Source organism: Siniperca chuatsi, linkage group LG18, assembly GCF_020085105.1.
Source record: "Siniperca chuatsi isolate FFG_IHB_CAS linkage group LG18, ASM2008510v1, whole genome shotgun sequence".
Classification (NCBI taxonomy): Eukaryota; Metazoa; Chordata; class Actinopteri; order Centrarchiformes; family Sinipercidae; genus Siniperca; species Siniperca chuatsi.
In genome coordinates, this window is record NC_058059.1 from 22,635,447 (window position 1) to 22,657,998 (window position 22,552).

General features: G+C 40.6%; 3 protein-coding genes across 3 annotated transcripts in view; 1 reads left to right on the top strand and 2 right to left on the bottom strand.

The window, feature by feature from the left end:
- The window catches only part of LOC122865504 (cilia- and flagella-associated protein 44), a 30,041-nt gene extending 25,277 nt beyond the window's left edge, over positions 1–4,764 (top strand). Inside the window, exons 30-35 of the mRNA XM_044174020.1 lie at positions 824–954; positions 1,040–1,156; positions 2,032–2,233; positions 2,354–2,514; positions 2,748–2,882; positions 4,392–4,764. Coding sequence (XP_044029955.1) covers positions 824–954; positions 1,040–1,156; positions 2,032–2,233; positions 2,354–2,514; positions 2,748–2,882; positions 4,392–4,658 — 1,013 coding nt within the window. The 3' untranslated portion in view covers positions 4,659–4,764. The remainder of the gene's footprint in view (positions 1–823; positions 955–1,039; positions 1,157–2,031; positions 2,234–2,353; positions 2,515–2,747; positions 2,883–4,391) is intronic.
- Positions 4,765–5,873: 1,109 nt separating this feature from the next.
- brcc3 (BRCA1/BRCA2-containing complex, subunit 3) lies at positions 5,874–10,301 on the bottom strand. The gene has a single exon (XM_044174022.1). It carries the CDS (start codon positions 10,170–10,172, stop codon positions 9,390–9,392), a length of 783 nt encoding a protein of 260 aa, XP_044029957.1. The 5' UTR covers positions 10,173–10,301; the 3' UTR covers positions 5,874–9,389.
- A 1,060-nt stretch (positions 10,302–11,361) lies between these two features.
- On the bottom strand, positions 11,362–14,020 carry LOC122865505 (E3 ubiquitin/ISG15 ligase TRIM25-like). Its single transcript, XM_044174021.1, has one exon. It carries the CDS (start codon positions 13,656–13,658, stop codon positions 12,003–12,005), a length of 1,656 nt encoding a protein of 551 aa, XP_044029956.1. The 5' UTR covers positions 13,659–14,020; the 3' UTR covers positions 11,362–12,002.
- Between the last annotated feature and the right edge of the window lie 8,532 nt (positions 14,021–22,552).

Consider the following 22,552-nt stretch of genomic DNA (forward strand, 5'->3'; position numbering starts at 1 on the left):
TACATCTGGACCCTACCTGAGCTGAATAAACTGAATATAATTTGGACCTGGCCAGACTCAGGTACTTGAGCCGATCTCTTGTATAAGGAACCTGCTGCTACTATCAAACCAAAACAAACATCGCTGGAGAGTTTATTTGGAAGAGGGTGATAAAAAATGTACTGGATATCATACTGAGATGATACAAGAGCCACACAAGTAGTTGTTGGGTTTAGAAATTAAATGAGAGAAACAATGTTCTGCATGTGTTTTTAGTCCACTGTCGTGAGTCTGTGCAAACACCAGACAACACACATCTGTTCTAATGTCATCAAAAACGCAGCAGACTGTAGTTACAAATTTTGGATTTCTGTCTGGGGTGTCACTTTTGTGCCAGTGGTTCTCAAACTCTCTGGGTGCGTGGAACCATTGCACATGCACAGGGGAAAATGTGGAGCGGAACTAAAGTTGAATAAATCAGATTCATGGGAGAACAATAAACAAATAACAGTGGTCTGATGCTAGCTAGGCTATCAAGATTCAGTTTAAAGATTTATTCAGACAGAAATTAACAGACTATTGACAGGGAATAACAAAAAAAACAGGCGGCGCACACCAAGCAAACACATCAGTCAAATCCAAAATATGACAAAGCCTATCATGCTCTTGAGTCAACGTTAATATCCTTCACAAAGTAACTAAAATGGAGCTATGCTTTTAGTTGCTTAGTTGTGGCAGGAACACACCACAAATGATGGCCCTTAACTTTAGCTTCAACTTTAAGTATGAATCTGTGTGTGTGTGTGTGTGTGTGTGTGTGTGTGTGTGTGTGTGTGTGTCTCAGGCTGTGATCCAGAGTTGTTTGAGAACACACTGCAGCTTCGTGAGCGTCGGCTGGACCTGGAGGAACTGCTGGTGGAGGAGAAGAAGAGTGCTGAAGCTCTGAAGAAGGAGTGTGACACCCTCGTCAAGAAGGTCATACTCTGCGTTTCATCTTTCTGACATGTTTCTGTTACCATGTGCTCTTTTTGTCACTCACATTTGTGTGTGTGCTCTGAAGGAGAAATCGGTGAAGAGCAGTCGGAAGGCAGCAGAGGACGACTTGGAGTTAGTCAACAGGGAGAAACAGCAGAAAATGAACGAACTGGATGTGGTGGTTCCTCTCAGACTGAACCAGGTAAACAGCCAAAAGCTGTGGCAAAACCACTGAGTGAAGACAAAACTAATTCAAGCTCTAGTCAATAGATTTTTTGGATTTTTTTTTTTGGTAACCTTGGAAGACGGTTAGCAGCGCAGTACGACCAAGTAAAATTGCAACATCAAATAAATCAATATTTTGCTTGATGGTATTATTTTTCATGTCATCAGGAATGTTTAAAAGCTATTGTGCAGTGCTGTGCATTTTCTGTTACCAGCTGCCTTTCAGCGGTTATATTTCATTAGAGGTATTCCTGTGCGTTGGCTATTTTTCAGCTATTTTGCTTGTTTTGTCCAAGAAACAATCCAAAACCCGATGATTTTTAGTTTAATATCATAGAGGACTAAGAAAATCAGCAAATATTCACATCTTAGCTATAACCAGTGAATTTATGGCATTTTTGTTTAAAAAATAACTTTTAATAACAATTAATTGATTACTAAAAAAATCTTCTGTCAATCTTTGTAGCTTTTTTTGTTTTTTCTTCAATTTGAACATGACATTATGGCAGTGCTATGCTTGGGAGTACACCGAAAATTATTGATCAGTGGAGTTTTTATTATTTTAGATTTAGATTTTGCCTGTAGTTATGCAAATAACAACATGACAATGAAAATGAAAATTAGAATAAAAATTTGAAGAAATTAAAATTTTTAATTTCATTAAATGTTTTTATTTTAATATTGGCAGCCCCGGACCTACATACAAATACTTTGCCTGTGCCTCTTGCAAAACCCTTTTGTAAAACACGGGCTTTAAGTTGATTTTGACTTTTTTTCCCCCTCATTTTATCATCTCATGCAATTCCTCTCTGTCCCTTTCGCTTCCTTCCACATTCTCCATTCCTCCACCAGATTGAATTTGTCACTAATGGCTCTGTGCCGTCTGACCTGAGCCCAGCGTTGGTGCTGGACAGGACGGAGCTGAGCAGGCTTCAGGAGCGCATCAAGCAGTTGCAGGTGGAGAAGAGCCAGCAGAGAGATCTGTACTGTCAGGCCCGCCAGCAGCACATCAGGCTCATCCATGACCGCAAGGACATGGACAGCAAAATCCAGGGTAAGACCCACACAGTCCAACACCCGGGCCTAGAAGAGCTTTGAGCTCCATCCAGCTCAAACTGAAACATCTGATGATGTGTAAGATACAACTTGTGTGTCTGTATGTGTGTTGGTGTAGTGCTAGAGAAGCAGTGCAACCAGCTGATGATGATGAAGTATGGGAGGCTGGTGGATCTGGAGGCTCTGCAGACGCTGTCGGGCAACAGGACGCTGGAGGAGCTACGGCAGGAAAAACTCCTCAGAGAAGCTGCGTACGCCAAGGAAATCAAACAGTGGGATGTACGCTGACCTGTGTGTGTGTGTGTGTGTATGTGTGTGTGTGTGCACTTTGGCAAGTGTGAGATGATCTGTATCTTTGCCTTGTTTTGTTCTGATCCTCTTTAAACTCAAAATGTCATTTTGAGTCAACTTAGACTGGAGTAAGTTTAGTGATCTTTTTCTGGATTTGTGTGTGTGTGTGTGTGTGTGTGTGTGTGTGTGTGTGTGTGTGTGTGTGTGTGTGTGATATTCAGGCAAAGGTAGAAGAGGCACGTCAGACTCTGATGGAGGTGACCAGGTGTAACACAGAGCGTCTCCTCAGCATGACGAGCCTCTTCGACCAGAAGAAGGAACTGGAGCACAAACTCAATTCTAGGCAGAAGAAAATGGTAATTTCTGTGCATTAAATACATTTATATGTAATATTATTCAAAGCTGGGATCCACAATGTTAACATATGCAAGTCTATGGTTGTGTTTGTTGGAAAAAAAAAAAAGAAAACGAAAACATTTATCATTGTTCAACAATATAACCCTGGTAGTATTACACTTCCCTTTTAGCTTGAGCTTTTTACAAGTGCATTCAGATTAGCAGCAGGCCGTTGACAGTTGGCGACAGTTGATTTTCTGGCCACTAGGGGGTAGAAGAACTCAGTAACAGACACACAGCTCTGACATATTTCCTTATTAAGTTGTTATTGCTAACATTTACACATCCAGCGGACACAGAGCAACATTATTGTTCACTTCAGTCATGTTTGTGTCAACCTAATGAATGTAAGTCCAATGTTGACTCTCCTCTTAGCTCTGATTGGTTGTTAGCATTGTCTGTCTGCTGTTTGATGCTGGGCAGGTAGCGCACAGTGGGTTTGTTGCTTGAAAACAGCTGCCTGCTGCTGCTTAATGTTGATGAGAGCGCTGAGACCAAAACTATGAGCTAAAAACGGCTTTAAAGCTCTGCGGAGCTGCAGGGTTGGTAATAATTCTCTCTAGGTTCAGCACCGCAAGTGACACCTTTCACATTACACATACTCACATACACAACAGACTTTTTCGGCAGTGATCACACCCAGTGTGAATTTTGTTCATTATATGTGATATATTATTTAATCCACTTTTTTTTTACATCAATATTTTCATATTAACAATGTCAAATGACTACGTGTAATGTGAAGGGGTTGCTCCTAGTGACGAACCCAGAGAGAATTCTAACCAACTCTGCAGCCCTGCGGAGTGTTTTAGTGTCTTTTAGCTCACACAGTAGTTTTGGTTTTACTGCACTTTTCCTGTATGGTTCAGCGCTCTCGTCAACCCAGCAGCAGGCAGCTGTTTTCAGAAACAAGCTCACTGTACACGACCTGCTCAGCACCACACGATTGACAGTTAGCGATTAGCTGGTGAACATCGTGACTCATTTAGTTGCTAAAGACCCAGATATTTTTTTCAGAGCTAAAAGGCACTGGAGCCACTTTGTTTGGTGGCTACAAACATGACTCCAGTGGGATAATGTTGCTCTGTGTTGGCTGGATGTGGGAGTACGAAGCTGTTTGCTAATATGTTAGCCACTTTATAATGGGACATATGTTTCCAGCTTGTTACGCTGCCCCCAAGTGGCCAAAAAAATCAGTTAATGCTGCTTTAAATATATTATAATGACGCATATTTTAATGACATATTTTTTGTCATTCAGACCCAGTGACTCTATTGGACAAAGGTCCTGGGTCAGATTTAAACCCAGGATGTAATGTCAGCACTTTAGCCTGCTATCTTCTATTTCTGTGCACACTGAGTGAAGTTGCATTTTTGAGGTGTATGAACATATATGTGTGAGTTTGTTTGTGTTTGTCTGTCCATCTGTATACTGCATGCCTTCATAGATATTTGTTTGTGTGTATATAGGGCCGACAGTTCAAGGATTACCGGAGACGTGTGGACCAGGAGGAGATTCGGAGGCTCCAGGAGCTGGTGAAAACACAATCGCAGCAGGCTGAGGCCCTCAGGAGAGAGATTGGCCTCCTGTCTCGTAAAGGAGGCCACGTCCTGCCCCCACTCGCTCCCTTGCACACCCCCAAAAACCGCACCTACACCAGCAAACAAGGACCAGGGTGTCACCCAAACAGCTTAAAGCACAAAACTCACCCAGCAGACAGGGAGCCAATTAACTGAGGACAGAAAAAACATACACCATTACTGTATAGTGAAAGAACTCTGCTCACTAATAGCACTTTCTCATGAATTAGTGTTATTCTTAAGATTAAAAAATACTTCAGTTTGTTGACTACTGTGTTTATTCATAATTCAAAGTCTTAAATGATGAAGGTGCTTCATTTTGTCTTTACTGAAAGCGGTCTACTGGCATGTGGAGTGTGAAACCTTTTGATATTTTTTACCCCCATGACTTTTCCTCTCGCATCACCCTCAGCTAATTAATACAATTTTAAAATCTATCTTGAAAAGAGACAGGTAACAAAAGCAGCAATGCTAAAAGTAAAGAGATCTCTTTTCTTAGTTTTAGTTAAATGTCTAGCAGCCTCAAGAAGCCATCACTAGACCCAGGATCCTAAATAAATTACCTTGCTTCTATTAACCTCTGTGAGCAGATGCAGTATACGTAAAAGTATACTGAAATACTCTACATGCTGTATTTAAGGAGCTGCACTACGTGATGAGTTTTTACATTCATACTTGCAGCATGGTAGGCTACAAAGTTCTGCAAACCTGGTCAGCCTGTGAACCATTTGGGAACCAGATGCTGGTAAAGCTTCCTGTGTTTTACCACCAGATGTCCCCCTTGGCTTAGATTTCCCTTAGTCACCAACATCTTTTATCTGGTCTACAGGTGTACAGTGTGCTGGTTCTAATAGGGGAAACAGCATTTCCATAAATGCCTTGTCCATTTTTCATGGGCAAGCACTCTCCTCTTCCTCACTATCACCCTCATCTCAGAGTGCTCTCTCTACTGATGATGCCATCAGGATCAATTAGGCTGTGTTATACAAAAAAAATTCCACTTAGACCAAAATTACGTCTTTTTTAACATTGTAAATGAACAACTGTTCCGTTTTGAAATATTTGTCACCCCAATTCTGTCAAATGAAACTTTTCCTATCCCTAATCTAGTCAGGAATCCTGGAGGATTTGAAGATTTCAGTCTCTTTAGTAACAACACAAACAATATTTTCAGTATTCTTCTACATAAACATGTCAAGACAGTACTCAAAATCGATAAATGTGTACATGGAACGGCTGTGTTAGAACACGAGTAGTGTTTCCTACACTACAGACTAACATGATGGTTTCTGACCAGCTCTTCTGACTTCTGTGATGATGAACTGTTGCTTGAAAAAGTTAATGCTTTCATATGCAATAACACATCTGACATTCTTGACCCACTTGACTTTGTTTATTGACCCAACAGATCTGTGGATGATGTTTCCTTTCTCTTGTACTCTGTCATACAACATCTTGAAGGAGAACACTTAGATCTTTTTTCTTTTTTTTTTTATAAAAGAGACGATGAATTGTAAGAGTTCACAACAGCTATTCCTCAGCTATAATTCTCAGCGCAGCTGTGCTGCTGGGTTGCTGTCTCAGTCCTCTACAACCTGTTCACAGAAACCCTTGCCAAATACCAAAAAATAAAATAAAATAAATAAACCCCCAAAAAATAAATGTGCAGACAACACCACAGTGGTTGGCCTGATAAATGATAACAGTTACTACAAGAGAAAGGCAGCTTTAGCTGTGGTACACTAAAAACAACGTCTCTTTCAATGCATGCAAAACCAAATTAATGATTTTAGGACACTTAGGAACACCCACAGTGCAGACACCATTGATGGCGTAGCTGCTGAGGTGTGAGGTGACTATTCTTAGGGTGAGGGTAGATTTAGATCTCTCACACTCTTACTTGGTCTGATGATACCGACTGAAGAAGGCTTAACAAAGGCATTTTTTTTCTTAGATATCTGTAATAAATGCTGAATGGATTGAGTCAGGTTTGCTTTAACTTTGTATTGGGAGTAAAAACACATCTAGTTTTTATGTTTCATACTCTTTTACTTTGTTTTAAACAAGGGGCTACAACCACAAGCTGCTATGTTAAAACCACGTCACCTCCCTCTTCTTTCTCTTCACAAAAACAGCCAATGCCATTTTAAGTCTAAATGTATTTCTGCATCCTGCCTCCTTCACAGATCCGCCAGTGTTCAGATGGTGTCACCAACTTTCTGTAAAGTTGCTGACGAGCACAACTTACTGCGGAACAGATTGTGAACATGAAGAAAATATACTGGGTTTGTCTGAAAACGTGCATTTCCCCATTAGCTAGGTAGTTTAACACTAACCGGCTTCGCTATTGGTTTTACATAATTTTTTTAAAACACTGTAATGTTCAATAAACAGATTCTGATTCTGGCACATCGCTAGCGTCGCTTTTGTCTTTTCAACCATAAACAGATCAATGCATCCTCAACACTGAGGAGCTGTATGGCAGTGCACGTAGCCATGTTGGAGAATGACGTTCGTAACACTCGTTGAAGTCTTGCTTATTCACAGAATATTCTGTTTGTACGCCCCCTGTCGTTTCGGAGAACACTGCAACGAACAACGCATTGAGCATAAATGCCTCTGTGCGTGCTCGTAGCTCGTGCGCCATCTGCGCAGGCCCGCGCGAGTATAAACAAAGCTTCAGTGAGCTCGTGCTAACCGTCGTCCTTTCCAGATGACGTCAAATGTAGCGGGACTCCATAAATGAAGTACACAGAATCCCACTATGCACCTACGCAATGATTAAATTCACGTAAACTTTACCATACAAGCTCTTTGGACAAGTATACATATTGAAAACAACTTACAAAATGTAATACCTTGGAAAATGGTGCTTAATCCCTTTAAGGACCTTAATTGTAGCTAAATTGATTTATCAACTTTTAGTACTTTTTAAGACCAGGCACACACCCTGTTTCTGGAACTAACAGGAAAAACAGATCCGACCAAAACTACACTAAAGTATGTGGACTGGGGTGACCATATACTTTTGGTCAGGTAGTGTTCACATTGATGCAAAAATCCTGTAAATCCAATACTACCATACATTATCAAGCCCTGCTTAATGGTGACAAATGTCCATCACAGCCCAAGGTGACGTCTTCAAATGTCTTGTTTTGTCTGACCAACAGTCCTCACGCCAAAGGTATTCAATTTACAATGATATAAAATGGAGTATATAAGGAAATCTTCACGTTTGAGAAGCTAGAACCAAAACATTTGGACATTTTTGCTTGAATAGTAATTGAAAGATTAATTATCCAAATTATTGCAGGGTTGTTTTTTTTTTGCCGATTGATTTATCAGTTATTTGACTAAGTGTCTCAGCTCCATGCCACAAAATTATAATGTTCATTGGAAGGACAGTCTCAAGTCTCATCAAGTTGATTTTAACACTGTACTGAAAGTGACGGAAACCACCAGCAGCCTGGAAGAAAGGCTGTGTATGGTTTGAAATTGTTCAATTCTGTTCAAAACTGGTGCCAATACGTTACTATGGAGCCCTGAAAGAATTTACTATTGATATTATTATCATATCTGCACTAAACATGGTAATAACTAATGCACACAAATGATTGACTTGCGTGAAAGAGATCCATATAAAATATCAAACATTACAGAGCTCCAGCTTCCAGTTGTGGTGATTTGCTGCTTTTCTTTGTCTTATGTGACAGTACAGTAAATTAAATATCTGAATATCAGGAATATATTTAGGTTTTGGACAGTTGATCAGACAAAACAAGCAATTTGAAGACATCACCTTGGATTATTGGAAATTGTGATGGTCATTTTTCACTATTTTCTGACATTTTATAGACCAAACAAGTAATCAATTAATCGATAAAATAATCAGCAGATTAATTAATAATGAAAATAATGGTTAGCTGTAGCTCTAATACAGCTACCAAAACAATACCTTTTGGTTCCGTAGTTAGAGGAATATTAGCATTTTTATAACAAAACACGATTTTCTTATTAACAAAATGAACCTGACTTCTCAAATGTCTCAAAGGTTTAATTCTGTCTCGCCACAAAAGAGCCGTACAAGAACTTGGCTGGAATAAAATACAAATAAAATGTGTTGAGTAATTATTTAAATCAGGAACTATCCGATCAAAGAATAAGTAAGCAAAACAACAAATCTGACCAGACTTTAGATACCAGTTCTGGGGACAAGAGCTGAGAAGATTAGCTGATTAATCGATTGGTCGATCGACTATTAATCTGCAACAATTGTAATAATCGATTTATTTTTCAAAAGAATTTTCCAAGCAAAACTGACTAAAATGTTCTGGTTCCAGCTTCTCAAATGCGTGGATTTGAAGCTTTTCTGTTTTATATCGTTGGAAATTGAGTATCTTTGAGTTTTTCGGACTCATGGTCGGACAAAACAAGACATTCTCTTTGCTCTGGGAATTTTTGATGGACATTTTTCTCTCTTTTCTGACATTTTATAGACCAAATGATTAATCGATTAACTGAGAAAATAATCGACAGATTATTCATTAATGAAAGTGAACTGTTGCAACTCTAGTCTTAACACAATACAGCTGTACAAGAACTTAAATAAGGAAATATCTAATCAAGAATAAGTAATCAAGACTACGATCCTGACCAGACATTTAATGCCAACCTTTGGTATTAGACAGTTCTTGATACTCCAGACTATGACAGACACTTTTAGGTTGGTACAAAAAAGTGTTTAGGTTCGATACCCAGCCCTGCCTGGAAGGTAAGAAAATTGTAAAGAAGCTAAAACAAGCAAAACAGAAGGTCCTTTTCCTCTGTCCAACAACGGAAGAACTGATAGTGGTCTCCCAGCTGTCCTCCTCCAGCCTCTGTGTCCTCTCACAGAGCAGCCAGCTCCTGCAGCAGCCTCTCCTTCTCCTGCTGCAGCTCCACGATGCTCTGCTTGTTCTGCTCCAGCCGGTCCTCCAGCCACTGCAGCAGCGGCCCGCTCACCGCCGACATCTGGCTGCACAGGTTCTTGGTGAACACCGAGCCGTTGTGGATCTTGGTGACGGGGTCCAGGTGCGCCAGGCTGTGGATCTTGCGGTAGGTGTCCTGCTCCTCCTGGCACAGGATCCGCGGCAGCTCCACGGCCGACTCCAGGCACACCTTACCGATGGCTTCGCGGGGCACGACGTGGATGGGGATCTCCACCCGTTCGTACTCGGAGCCCTTCTGCGCCTGCACGGACTGGAAACAGGTGTACAGCACCCGGCCCGTCTTGGTGTTCTTGTCCTCGATGAAGCAGGAGAAGATGAGGCCCACGAAGCACTGGTCCAGCATCTGGTACATGGCCTGGGTCCTCACGTCGACGTGGGAGGGCCACACGGTGATGTGCGGGTGGGAGTGGTACCAGCCGACCACCCGCATCGGCCTGCCGGTGATGTCGGCCAGCCTCTCCGCCTCCGTGGAGGCCGCCGACAGCTGCTCCGGGGAGATCTCCACCCGGTCCTTCCTCTTGTCCGAGCGGCGGAGGATGATGACGGAGTGTATGTGGACGATCCGGGTGAGTTCCACCTCCCCGATGCACAAACCCATCACCTCCTCTTTCTCCGTGCTTAGCGCGTGATTCATACACACCAGAAAGGCGTCTGACTCCAGGTGAACGGCGCTCACTGCCATAACGTTTGACAAATTAGGTTTTCTATCCGGTGCCGAGACCAAAACACAAACACAAGCAGGAGCAGGAGCAGCGCTTCACTTCCGTGTTCTGAAGCGCTGCACCAAAACATTCCGTGTTGGTGCAGCCGGGCGCTTACATCGACAAAAGGTTCCGCTTATTTTTCGAGTGTTATAAAAAAAAAAAAAAAATTGATACGTATTTTTAATCGATGTAACTGGACGTTATTCTGGCTATGTTTCCATGTTATGTGCATTTCATGAGGTTATCTTGGTAAAATAGGTTCTTTCTGAATCCACTCTGATTCGAATATAATAAATAAATACACTAATCAATCAATCGATCAAAATATTATGTCACAAAAGGACAAATACTCCACTGCAAGTATAAGTCATGCATCCAAATGGAAAAATGTATTTAATTATCAAATGTAAAAGTACTCATTAGACAGCATAATGCCCCCTGTCACTGTCATATTATTATTATTATTATTATTATTAAAGCAAAGCGTTAAAATGTCAACATCATTTTAATGTTGTAATTTTAACTACTGTGCATTGTTACACTGTTTTGTATGTAAAATCTACAGCTGTCAGATTAATGTTAAAAAAAATTGAAGCAGTGAAGTAGAAGTAGAATGTAAATAAGATGTAAGTACTCAAGTAAAGTACAAGCACCTCAAATCTGGACATAAGTACAACAAAACATGAACTCACAATTTTCAGGCAGCCAGTTGCTTTTAGTTGTTGTCAATGTTTTTTATAGTGCAATCCCAAGTGAACATCATGGTCAAGGAAGCCATATTGACAATAGCGCTTTTCTCATGCTTAGTTACCCCTCTCTCTCAACCCAACATGGCAGCGGAAGATGGCCGCCCACCCTGAGTCTGGTTCTGTCCAAGGTTTCTGCCTCATAAAGGAAGTTTTTCCTTGCCACTGTCACCAAGTGCTTGCTCATGGTGGGATTTGTCGGGTCTCTGTAAATATTTTTTATAAAGAGTACGGTCTAGACCTGCTCTATAGGAAAAGTGCAATGAGATAACTTATTTTATGAATTGGCGCTATATAAATAAAACTGAATTGAACATACATGATCATATACCAGGTTTATATAAAAACAAAATCACAAAAATGTTACTCAATGTTAATCAAAAATGGAAGTTCAAATGTTCACATAAAATAAAGGAAGGAGTAATGCATAGTTAAACATTTATTATTTACAGATTCAAAGCAATTTTAATCACTGTGCAACTGTAAACAAATGTATATATAAAAATAGTAGCTAATACTTTTGGAATGCAGTAAAAAAGACTTCATTAGTGTGGAGACGACAGCATCTGTACTATAATTGTGCCTTGACTAACTGTAAATTAATCCACAAATTAATTGGTGATTTTTTTCCTTCATAATCAACATATACTGGAACTAACATTACTCACGCCACATTTTATAAGCAAACATGGCAGAGAAAGACAGCACCCAGGTTATTTTAAATGTTCTGATTACTCGTGAATCCAAAATCCTTTGGCTTCCCAGAGGAAGGTGCAGTATTCAAACATTGCAAAACTCCCCTGAAGTACCTCGTGAGCCAAAACCATAATAATGTCTGTTGAAAGATATATTTGCATGGATTTATGTTTAGGTAATGGTTATACAAGTCTGACTAATAGTCCATGAATCAAATAATAAATTACATTGTCAGATCAAATCAAAAAGAAAAAGCAATATCTGTTCTTAAATTAAATTTCAATCAAATCGCTAATCAGTGAATCATGAAGCAAGTTGAATCTCTGTGAAGCTATTGACTCACAGTCACTGCCTCTTAACTTCTATCTACTTAAGCTTACAGATTTCAGCAGCAGGTCCATTACCGTGTGAACCAAAAACACCAAGTCCATGATAGAGTGGCTGAGTGAATGTGGTCTGGACTCTGTGGAGGAGAGTCATGGTTTCAGAGACGCTGTAGAAGGACAGAATACCTGCCATGTGATCCAGGTACACTCCTATTTTGGAGGACTGAGGGCCTGCGATAAAAGTGCCAATACTGTTATGTCTGAATTCATAATTGTTGTTAAAACACTCTAATGCCCAAGACTTGTCATCATTTCCAAATCCACTTTCATATCCTGTTCTGCTGATATCCTTGTATGTGACTGCTACTGAAACTTCATGTCTGCTTCTCTCCACCTCCCAGTAGTGACGTCTGCTCAGACTCTCTCTACTCACGACCTGAAACATGTCAGTAAATCTGTCTTGATTACTAGAATATAACTGTTTTTCATTCGTCACGGTTGCTTTTCTGTTCCCTTCAGATAATAACAGCTGTGTGTTTGCTGAGTTGGGATCCAGTGTGATTTGACATGAACACTGTAAGAATTCAGCTCTGGTCCTGGGCTCTGCTTGTGGCAGTAAAACATCCACTCCAGTCTCTGTCAGTGAGATCTTGGTCCATACCTCACTAAGAATGTCCTGTAGCTTGTCTCTGACCTCTGACACAGCTGCTGTCACATCCTTAAAGTATAGCAGAGGACAGATTTTGATGCTGGGTGAGTCTGTAGATTCACTAAGACATGACAGAAAGGGGTAATTGTGTAGAAACCGGGTGTGGTCCTCTGTGTGTGAGAGCCGCTCCAGCTCAGCTTCTTTCTTCCTCAGTTTGGTGATCTCCTGCTGCAGTTTCTCCTGACGGTCTGTGGCCCGACTCACTTCAGTTTTCTGCCGGGATCTGATCTGCTGCTTCACATCAGAGCTTCTGTTCTTGATAAGACGTACCAGCTGAGCGAAGAGCTTCTCGCTGTTCTTCACTGCTTTATCAGCAGAGCAACTGATAGCCCTCACCTCCTGCTGAAGCGCCTTCACGTCAATCTCTATGTCCTGGATTCTCTGCTGGATTCTTTGTCGACTCGTTGCGAGCTCTCTCTGCCTCCTACTCCGTTCTGCTGAGGCTAAGACAATGTCGTGGTCTTTATGTTCATCCATGGAGCACAGATAACAGATACACTGCTGATCAGTGCGGCAGAAAATCTTCATCGCTTTACCATGGTGTGAACAGATGATCTTCTGAAGCTCTTTGGAGGGGCCGACCAGCTTGTGTTTTTCAAAGGCAGGGGATTCATAGTGAGGCTGGAGGTGTTGCTCACAGTAAGAGACCAGACACTGCAGACAGGACTTGATGGCTTTCAGCTTTCTCCCAGTGCAGACATCACAGGACATATCTTCAGGTCCAGCATAGCAGTGATCAGCTGGAGCAGCTTGGAGTCCTGTCTTCTCCAGCTCCTCCACTAAATCTGTTAGCACAGTGTTTTTCACCAGGGCAGGTCTCGGTCTGAAGGTCTGTCTGCACTGAGGGCAGCTGTGGATTTTCTTCTGATCCTCTTCATCCCAGTGGCTTTTAATACAGTTCATGCAGTAGCTGTGCCCACAGGGAATAGTCACTGGATCCTTCAGTAGATCCAAACAGATCGAACAGCAAAGTTTTTTCTGATCCATTAGGTTTTGTTGCTGCGCCACTTCACCTCAAAGAGACGGTGAATATGAAATAGTTTCGCTTTTGCATACAAAATAAAAACTGGGAACTGATCCAAGCCAAAGCTTAGTTCTCTTTCTTTGTTTGCTTGCTGATCTACAGTGAACGGGGCTTCACTTTACAACATGTTGGTTACACCCATCCGTACACTGGCAGATCTGCGAAAGAGGCAGCAAGCAGGAAACATCTGGACTGAAAGGGACTGGCTGTGTTGGAAAGCAGGAAGAGGGAGGGATTATTACGCTGGGATTAGTTCGGGGAAGAGGTGCAGTTTCAGTGAAGCAGCACGTGTTTGTAGCCCCTGTTTACATGAAGTGAAGAGCATGGGACGTAAACCTAGACAATTCAACATAATAACACTTTTCGCTTACAGTAAAAAGTAAAACTAACCCAGCCGAGATGATAAATTACAATATAGGTCGATATGTTGACCCAATTTACTACACTTCTGTTCGGAGCAGCTGTGTTTCATGACTTGGTTCAAGTTCCCTGATTGCCTCATCTCCCTAGTCAGAACTTTGTCATGTCAGCCTTTAGTGCAGACACAATCTGATGAAATGTGTTTTCCACACACTCAACTAATAGATATCACCATGAAACTTTAAGTTGATTACTTACCTTATGTAGGAAATCTATGTGTTTCTGCCTGCAGTCTGTATCGATACCAGCAGCAATTTAATTCACATTCTCCACCATTTAACATGTAGTTAAAAATTTAGCTCAGTTTTACACTAAGCCGTTTCTCTTGATCAGTCAAGCTACTGAATAGCCTAATGCACAAATTAGCTTTGTGAGGGAATTAAGATGAAATACCAGATACGTAAAGTGACTGAATGTAAGTTACAGAAAACAAAGGCAACGATCTTTATACGTGAAACATTTATTGCGCACACAACTAACACACAAACAACTAGAATAAATAAATAAATGCAGCCATGAATGTTATGAACAGCGATGAACAGCTGATAAATGATGGAGGACCAGTGTAATCAGATAAGTGGATCATTTTGGCATTGACCAGTGAAAATCAGCCTTTATGCGCCGTTCAGCAGCTGAGAGAAGTTTTGGAAAGCACTTGTGAAATATTTTACGATTCCATATCATGATTATAATGAATATTCCTGACCTCAGGCTAAATGACTCGTCAGTAACCTATTAGCATCAATCCAAATAAAACACAGGAAACACAGTCTGGTGGTTCAGACAGCCAGGGGACAATTTGCGCTGGAAAGGAGGACGCAGGCGCAGTCGAGTCTCCTGTGTGGGCAGCTCTGCGTGTCTGGATGCGCAGTTCGACCAAGTGATTCCTCTCGTGGAGCTCCCAACAGCTTGAGCTTATTTGGGCATTGTCAGTGTCCGGCTGGGTGTTCTGCAGCCGCGATGGCTTTCAGAGTCACTCACAGATCGTTCGCTTCTAACTTCGTCATGTTAGAATGCTTAGATGTCAGCATTCAACTCTCCCGCTGCTATAGTTAACATCATCACAGAGCGTAATGCGGTATTGTCATCAGCAACGATGAAAGCAACAGTGAAAATGATTTTGAATCCTCCTCTCCCTGCAAGAGCTTGTCAGGTATAGAGAGTGAAATTGGGGAAATGGTCAGTGATAAAGATTGGCTTGAATATCAAACATCACCCACCCAGGATAAATTAAGCGATACTGAAAATGGAATTGACACATTATCTGAGGATGTAGAAATGAGCCCTGCTCAGAGTCTTGATCTATTGCCAAAAGTGGGTATACTGAAAAGAGATGCCTCAGAATTTATCGAACCAGATACTGATAATCTTCTTCTTTTCCTTTCGGCTGTTCCCTTTCAGTGGTCGCCACAGCGAATCATGTGCCTCCATCGAACCCTGTACTCTGCATCCTCTTCACTCACACCAATTAACTTCATGTCCTCTCTCACTACATCCATAAATCTCCTCTTTGGTCTTCCTCTAGACCTCCTGCCTGACAGCTCCAACCGCAGCATCCTTCTACCAATATATTCACAGTCTCTCCTCTGAACACGTCCAAACCACCTCAGTCTGGCCTCTCTGACTTTATCTCTAAACATCTAACATGAGCTGTCCCTCTGATGTCCTCATTCCTGATCCTGTCCGTCCTCGTCACTCCCAAAGAGAACCTCAGCATCTTAAGCTCTGCTACCTCCAGCTCTGCCTCTTGTCTTTTCTTCTTCTTCCACTGTCTCTGAGCTGTACAACATCGCTGGTCTCACCACCATCTTGGACACGAACCAGATACTGCTAATCAAACATCTCAAATGGGAGGGGCCCCTGCGCCACAATGCAAACAGCCAGACCCCAAAGCCGAAAAAGCTCAAATGTGGGGTAATAATGTACTGCAAAATCAATACAAACAGTACAGCGCTGAACTGGCTGAACGCAGAAGACGGGCAGGTGGGATGCGTGATTTTAAGATCACAGAGAGAGAGAAGAAAATTTTGATAGCCATAGACCTGGACCTGTACCAGACACACCCAAACACACTATGGCTCTACCTGTATGAGGAACATTACTACATAATACAAAACAGGGTTTTTTATGTATACCACAAATGTAAATATTTTTGCAATGTATGTCTGTCTGAAGAATGTCACAAGCAACAAGATTTAAAACTAACTAACGTAACACTACAATTACATTTCTACTGTTTTAAAAATTCTAGGTGGCATCTGCATTGTGCCTCCTTCTCCCTCTGTTATGAATTGGCGCTATATAAATAAAATTGAATTGAATTGTCCAGATTGTCGGTGCATTTGTAGATCAGAGTTTTGTTTTAACAGACACAAAGATGTGACAGAATCCAAACATTGCAAAAGGTTTAGGTCGTACGATCACACTAAATATTGCAACGACTGCAGCCTTCTCTATGACTCTGAAATGCGAACACATGACAACACACAACACAAAGCCAATTTTGTCTGCGTGATTGATTTCGAAAACAAAAACTAGTGGGCTTCCGCTGCCTCGTGCGTAGAACTCTTTGTTCAAAAATTTGACAGAATACAGAAATTTTACGTTTTACATTTTACGCACACAACACGTCAGGATTTGACAATTACCTTGTGCTGGATTATTTTACCAAACAGGGTATCACCCCAAAACTAACCATGCGCGGTAGAAGAGTCTCGTTAATGTACGATGCGATGTACAGTCAGAGATGGCTCGATTCTTTCAGTTTTCTCCAAAGTCTGACAAAGGCTCCTGCAGCATTAGATTCTGAAGATGCCACAAAAGGTTATTTCCCACACCTATTCAACACTGCCGAGAATGCTAGCTATGTAGGCCCGTACCCTGAGCCCTACTTTTATGGTTATGATAACATGTCAGATAAAGAAAGGTCTGATTTCACACAGTGTAATACAGTGAGTCAAGTTGTGTTTGATTTCTAGTTTGAGCTGAGCTCGTATGGAATCAACGATGTTGCTGTGTTGTGTAATACATGCATTGTGTACCGTGATACATTCATGGGGTGTACCGAATTGGACCCCTTTGACGACACCACTCTCATACTCTGATACTCTGCATCATGCTGCATGGCCTTCCTGCCCCATGGCATAGCATTCAGGGCTCTCTACAGACAGTTTAAAGAAAAAGTGCAAACTCTTAGACAGAAACACAAACTCCAATTGTGGGTCATGTGGGAATGGGAATGGGAAAGCCAAGAAAAGAGACCAGAGACTGCAGGACTTTTTGAAAAATGACGATGCTCCTGAAAGACTTGACCTGCAAAAAACATTGTTTGGGGGTAGCACCAGTGCGTACAGACTACACTACAAAGTTGCTGAGGGTGAGAAAATCCATTATTATGACTTCACATCATTGTATCCAACTGTACAGGCCAGTAAAAGTTACCCAGTTGGCCATCCTTTCGTGACTTCGGGCGCCGGCCGTTGCCATCTTGGCAGCGCGTCACTCGGCCCAACTCCCGGATAACCAATAATGGGCAAAGAGGTGGAGCGTGGGTGGAGCTGAGGTGCCTGGTTGCTGAAACACGCCCACCTAGCTCGAAGTTACCAAGCTAGCTATGGCTAAGAAGCTAGGCTAAGAAGCTAGGCTATATGCTACTCTGGGTTGCTAGTCGGCTAACTCTGTGGTATGCGGTTGGCAGTCTACGGTTGGTACCCAGTCGTCTTCCCAGCTTACTCTTGAGGTAAGTTAACCTGGAACTATACAACAAAACTTACTGAGATTATACTACACAAGATTTAAAATGTTTCAATGTTTTTTTAAATATGTAATTATAGTCATTTGCAACACTGTATTTTGTCGAGACTTGCAGAAATTTGGCCAGTGTTACTGTGAATTAGCAAAGGCTAATGTTTACTTAATACATGTCAAACGAACAACCAGGCTGTAAACATGTTTATTTCTGCTGTAAAGTTGGGCATTTTAACATGGGGGTCTATGAGGATTTTGGCACTTCTGGGTTGGCTTCATTATTCAGCCCCAGAGGTTGGCGTTTGGTGAAAACCAGGCTACATGTTAATAATTAGTGACAGACCCTGTCAATTTGCCCGCTATATGTTTAGCGATCAGTACAATGTCAGACAGTTTACATTTGTATATAATGATGTTGCTCTTGTTCAGTGGAGACACAGAATGGCACAGGCTGCTAAAACTAAAAACATAAACCTATTTGTTGGAGCCATGACGAAGGCTTATGCAAGACTAATGCTTTATGAACTGATGGACAAGCTAGGGGAGAGATGCATCTATTCTGACACAGACAGTGTTTTTTGTGTCAAAGGTTCATAAAGGTGATGAATACATTGTAGAATTTGTGTCCGGTGGACCAAAATGTTATACTTATCAGACTCTGAACAACAAGACACAGCGGAAATGCAAGGGATGCCCTCTAATGCCCACAACTCGTCCCTGGTCACACACGATACCCTAGTGAATCTTGTGCATGAGTTTGTGAATTGTGACAAGACAGTACAAAATATAATGATGACATCAGGCGCAATAGTGAGTAATAAAAAGGCATTTGAACTAAAAAACAAATCAGTTGTTAAAAGATTGTGTACACCAAATGTTGCGTCTTCTGGCAACATTACCCTACGGTTATTAAAATGGGGGGTAGAAAGATTGTTGATTTTGATTTTAGACTACAACATCCGTTTAGTCTACTTGTATCAGGTCCACCAAAAAGCGGAAAGACTTATTTCGTAAAAATGTTGATTGAAAATGCTGAAAAACTGATACTGGCTACATTGTATATATTTATTCATGCTGGCAACCTCTGTATGATGATTTGTTAAAAATTAGAAATGTGAATTTTGTTGAAGGTTTGCCTTTGTCTTTATGTGATGATGCATTGTTGCCTGTAAATGGTAAATGGACTGTACTTGTATAGTGCCTTTCTAGTCTTTCCGACAACTCAAAGCGCTTCACACTACATATCACATTCGACACTTCGACATGTGGGCTGGGGGAAGCCGGGATCGAACCGCCGACCTTCCGATTGGTCGCCTTATTAAATTAAAACAATTAATTGATTATTGATGATTTAATGAATGTAGTAACAGTGTTGAGGTGCAAAATGTATTTACAAAGTATGTGCATCATAGAAATTTAAGTTGTTTATATTTAGAGTGTTTTCAAGGTAAAGTCAGCAGGACAATTAATCTAAACACAAATGATCTAGTTGTGTTTAAAATTCCCCAGAGACAAATACCAAGTCATGCTAATGGCAAAGCAGATGTTTCCTGGGAAAAGTAAAAAAATTTTGGAATGTTTTGATGATGCTACAAGTGTTCCTTAAGGGTATCTATTGATTGATTATAAAGCCAAGACACCTGATCATCTCCGGCTCAGAACTGACCTGCTTTCTGAACTGCCTGTTGTATGTGTGTCAAAGAGGAAATAAAATCATGTCCGAACGCATCAGAAGAAACTTGTATCTACTGAAAATGTTGCTTGGACAACAATGTTATTAAATCTGCTTCCCCAGACTTTATTTTAACATTATGCGAGATAGCATACAGTGTTTTAAAAGGCAAGGTCACTTCAAACAAATCACAGAATCAAAAATTTAAAAAGAAGAAGGCAGGGATTCGACTAATTGCTGATAAAAATGTGTGTGTGTCAAAGAAAAAGAAGTTGATTAACCAGCCTGGAAGATTTCTCTTGCCTCTCCTGAGTATTGCTGTTCCCTTTATGTTTAGTCTTATTGCTTCAAGACAGAAACAGAAGACTATGCTCAAAAAATGTTTCTAGTGCCTCAACAACAACTTAATCTTTTAAGAAGACAACCCGCACGAGGGAGCAGAAAGCTAAAGATATTCATGAAAAGGCATAAAAACGGGAACGGGATCACAGTACGTTCACTTTGTCTATCCTTATCGGTGAGGATGGTTCAGAACAGACTAACATGGAGGCTCAAGAAAGAAAAGACTGTGATTGGGGACATTTTAAAAAACATTCCAAAAAAACAGCAAGAATAAGTCACAACATATTTTGGACAAAATGTCAGCCTCAAAGAACATTACTTAATGGACTTAATAAGGAGAATTTAAATTGAATGGAAATATGATAAAAGGGTTGCATGTGTAGGATTTGATAAGAAATGTGACTGCTGCTCACAAAGTGTCCGACAGTCAACGGCCTACAGGCTGGAATGAATGCTGAATATACCTTTAGCATTTGTAGCAAAATCATCATGTCAAGAGAAAAATCAGAGTTTAAGAGAAAGACATCTGATGCCCTATTTTTTTCACAAATTTAAAAACCATAAAATCATTTTCAGACAAATGATTATTATATATTTCATCTTTGATCGCAGGCAAATACCCCTAGAAAGATGCTTTGTTTTACCAGTTTATCAAGAATTTATGACAATTCTATTGTATTCATATTACAGTTATTTAAAATTAGAAAAAGTCTGTGAATGAGAACTTGACGTCTTGACGATATCTCAATTATAGAATCAAATGCAACATAAATAACCGCATTTATTGTTCGCTGAAGAGGATTTCTAAAACGAGCCTCTATATTTGCTCTATATCATGGTATTTGTCATTGGATTGGCTTTCTTCAGAATTGCAGTACAGCCTCACAGAACTGCTGGCATGGCTGTAGACTTTTAGCCCCACTCTGCTACTTGTATTTATGGTCTGTAGGTTATGATATAATATATATGCAGCACTTTGCTACCCGTTTCTAAAAAGGCGGAGCACACGAGATGCACCACTGCTGCTGAGGCAGAATATGTTGTTAGGCAAAGTCGCAGCCTTATAATGGTGGATTAGAAGTTGTCATGTTTCTCTACTTTTCTGTACTCTTGCCATCTACATTTCCAGTTTTTCCAGTTTTGCTTTTGTTCAGTAGCCTACCTTTTTTGATTCTGATTTAACATTAGGGCCTTGCTACGACAGTCTCTGTGTTTCCTGAATAATTAGACTGGAGAAACATGACATGCTGAATCCACTCTCCTGTCTCCATGGCAACAGGTTGTGGTGGTAAAACGCGGCTTGACATCAGCACATGCCTGATCACACACACAAACAGACACATATTCAAAAGTGAATCCACTCAAGCATATGCCTACATCTCACACACACACACACACACACAGACATGCACACACACACACACACAATTGCACACAAATACACGCATACAGCACAAACATACACATATACACTTTATGTCAACTATGGTCACTATACTCTTGCTAGAAAGATTTGTGTATGTGTATTCAGGAGTTGATAGAGCATTTGCTTTGGCACCTCACATATTTGCAGAGGCGTGTGGTATCCATGACGACTATTAACGATAAACTGATTTAACGATTAACTGGAGCCCAGTAAGTAGATATGGTTTGAAATTAAAAGTATAAGACATTTGTGAAAGAAAACAGTCTATTAAACAGTATTAGACTCTACATTATAGAAACAGATCTAGACCGACACAACAGTTCTTCACCTAGAAAATTGAGTAAATAGCAGCAACACACTCAATACACAAATGTAATTTAAAAAAAAACACACATCTACTTTGTTTCTGTGTAAACTTGCTGCACCCCTTTCACAGCTGTGTTGCACTTCAACCTCAGTTTGGTGTACATTTGTATATTCATGACAATATGAAAAAACATTTAATAAAGGCTTTTGATATTTTTATAATGTGTACAGGATCCATACATCGCACATAAGCAAACTTGACCATCTAATTCACAGTATTGATTTCCTTTTGCTGTTGATAACTCAGTGCTTTGAGTTAAAACTATTTATATATCTATGTTCTTAATAAGTTGATCAGACTTGCTGTAAAAAAAAATAACACTGTGTGATTTACTGCAAACAGCAGCACAGCTTCACTGTGGAGTTTAAACAAAAGCATCCTTTCATCTGCATCATCTTCATCCAATAAGACTATCTTTTCTTTTCTTTTCTTTTCTTTTCTTTTCTTTTCTTTTTTATTTAGTTATGTAAATGATTAGTACAAGAATTGTTTTTGTTTCCACCTGTTGAACATTTAGGCCAAAGTGAATGAGGCAGTAACCCGTAGGCGCTAGGACCCTGTGGGCTAACATCTTTTCAGGTTAGATAAATGTGTAGTTGCCACACACACACACACATACACACGCACACACGATGCTGCCTTCACATGCTGCAAGTGCGGTTGCTTCTAATTTTGGTGTGTGAAGCCATATGCTTAAAAAGGTAAATATAATGGTAATATGTGAATTAAAGGTTTATTTATAATTTTTTGTTGTAAGCCGTATGGAGCAGAGTGCAATGTACTGTTCTCAAAAATGTTAAAGATTCACTTCCTAGCACTATTAAACAGTACAAAAATAGTGAGTGCATCTTTAAAGAATCCATATTCCATACTTTTCATGGTT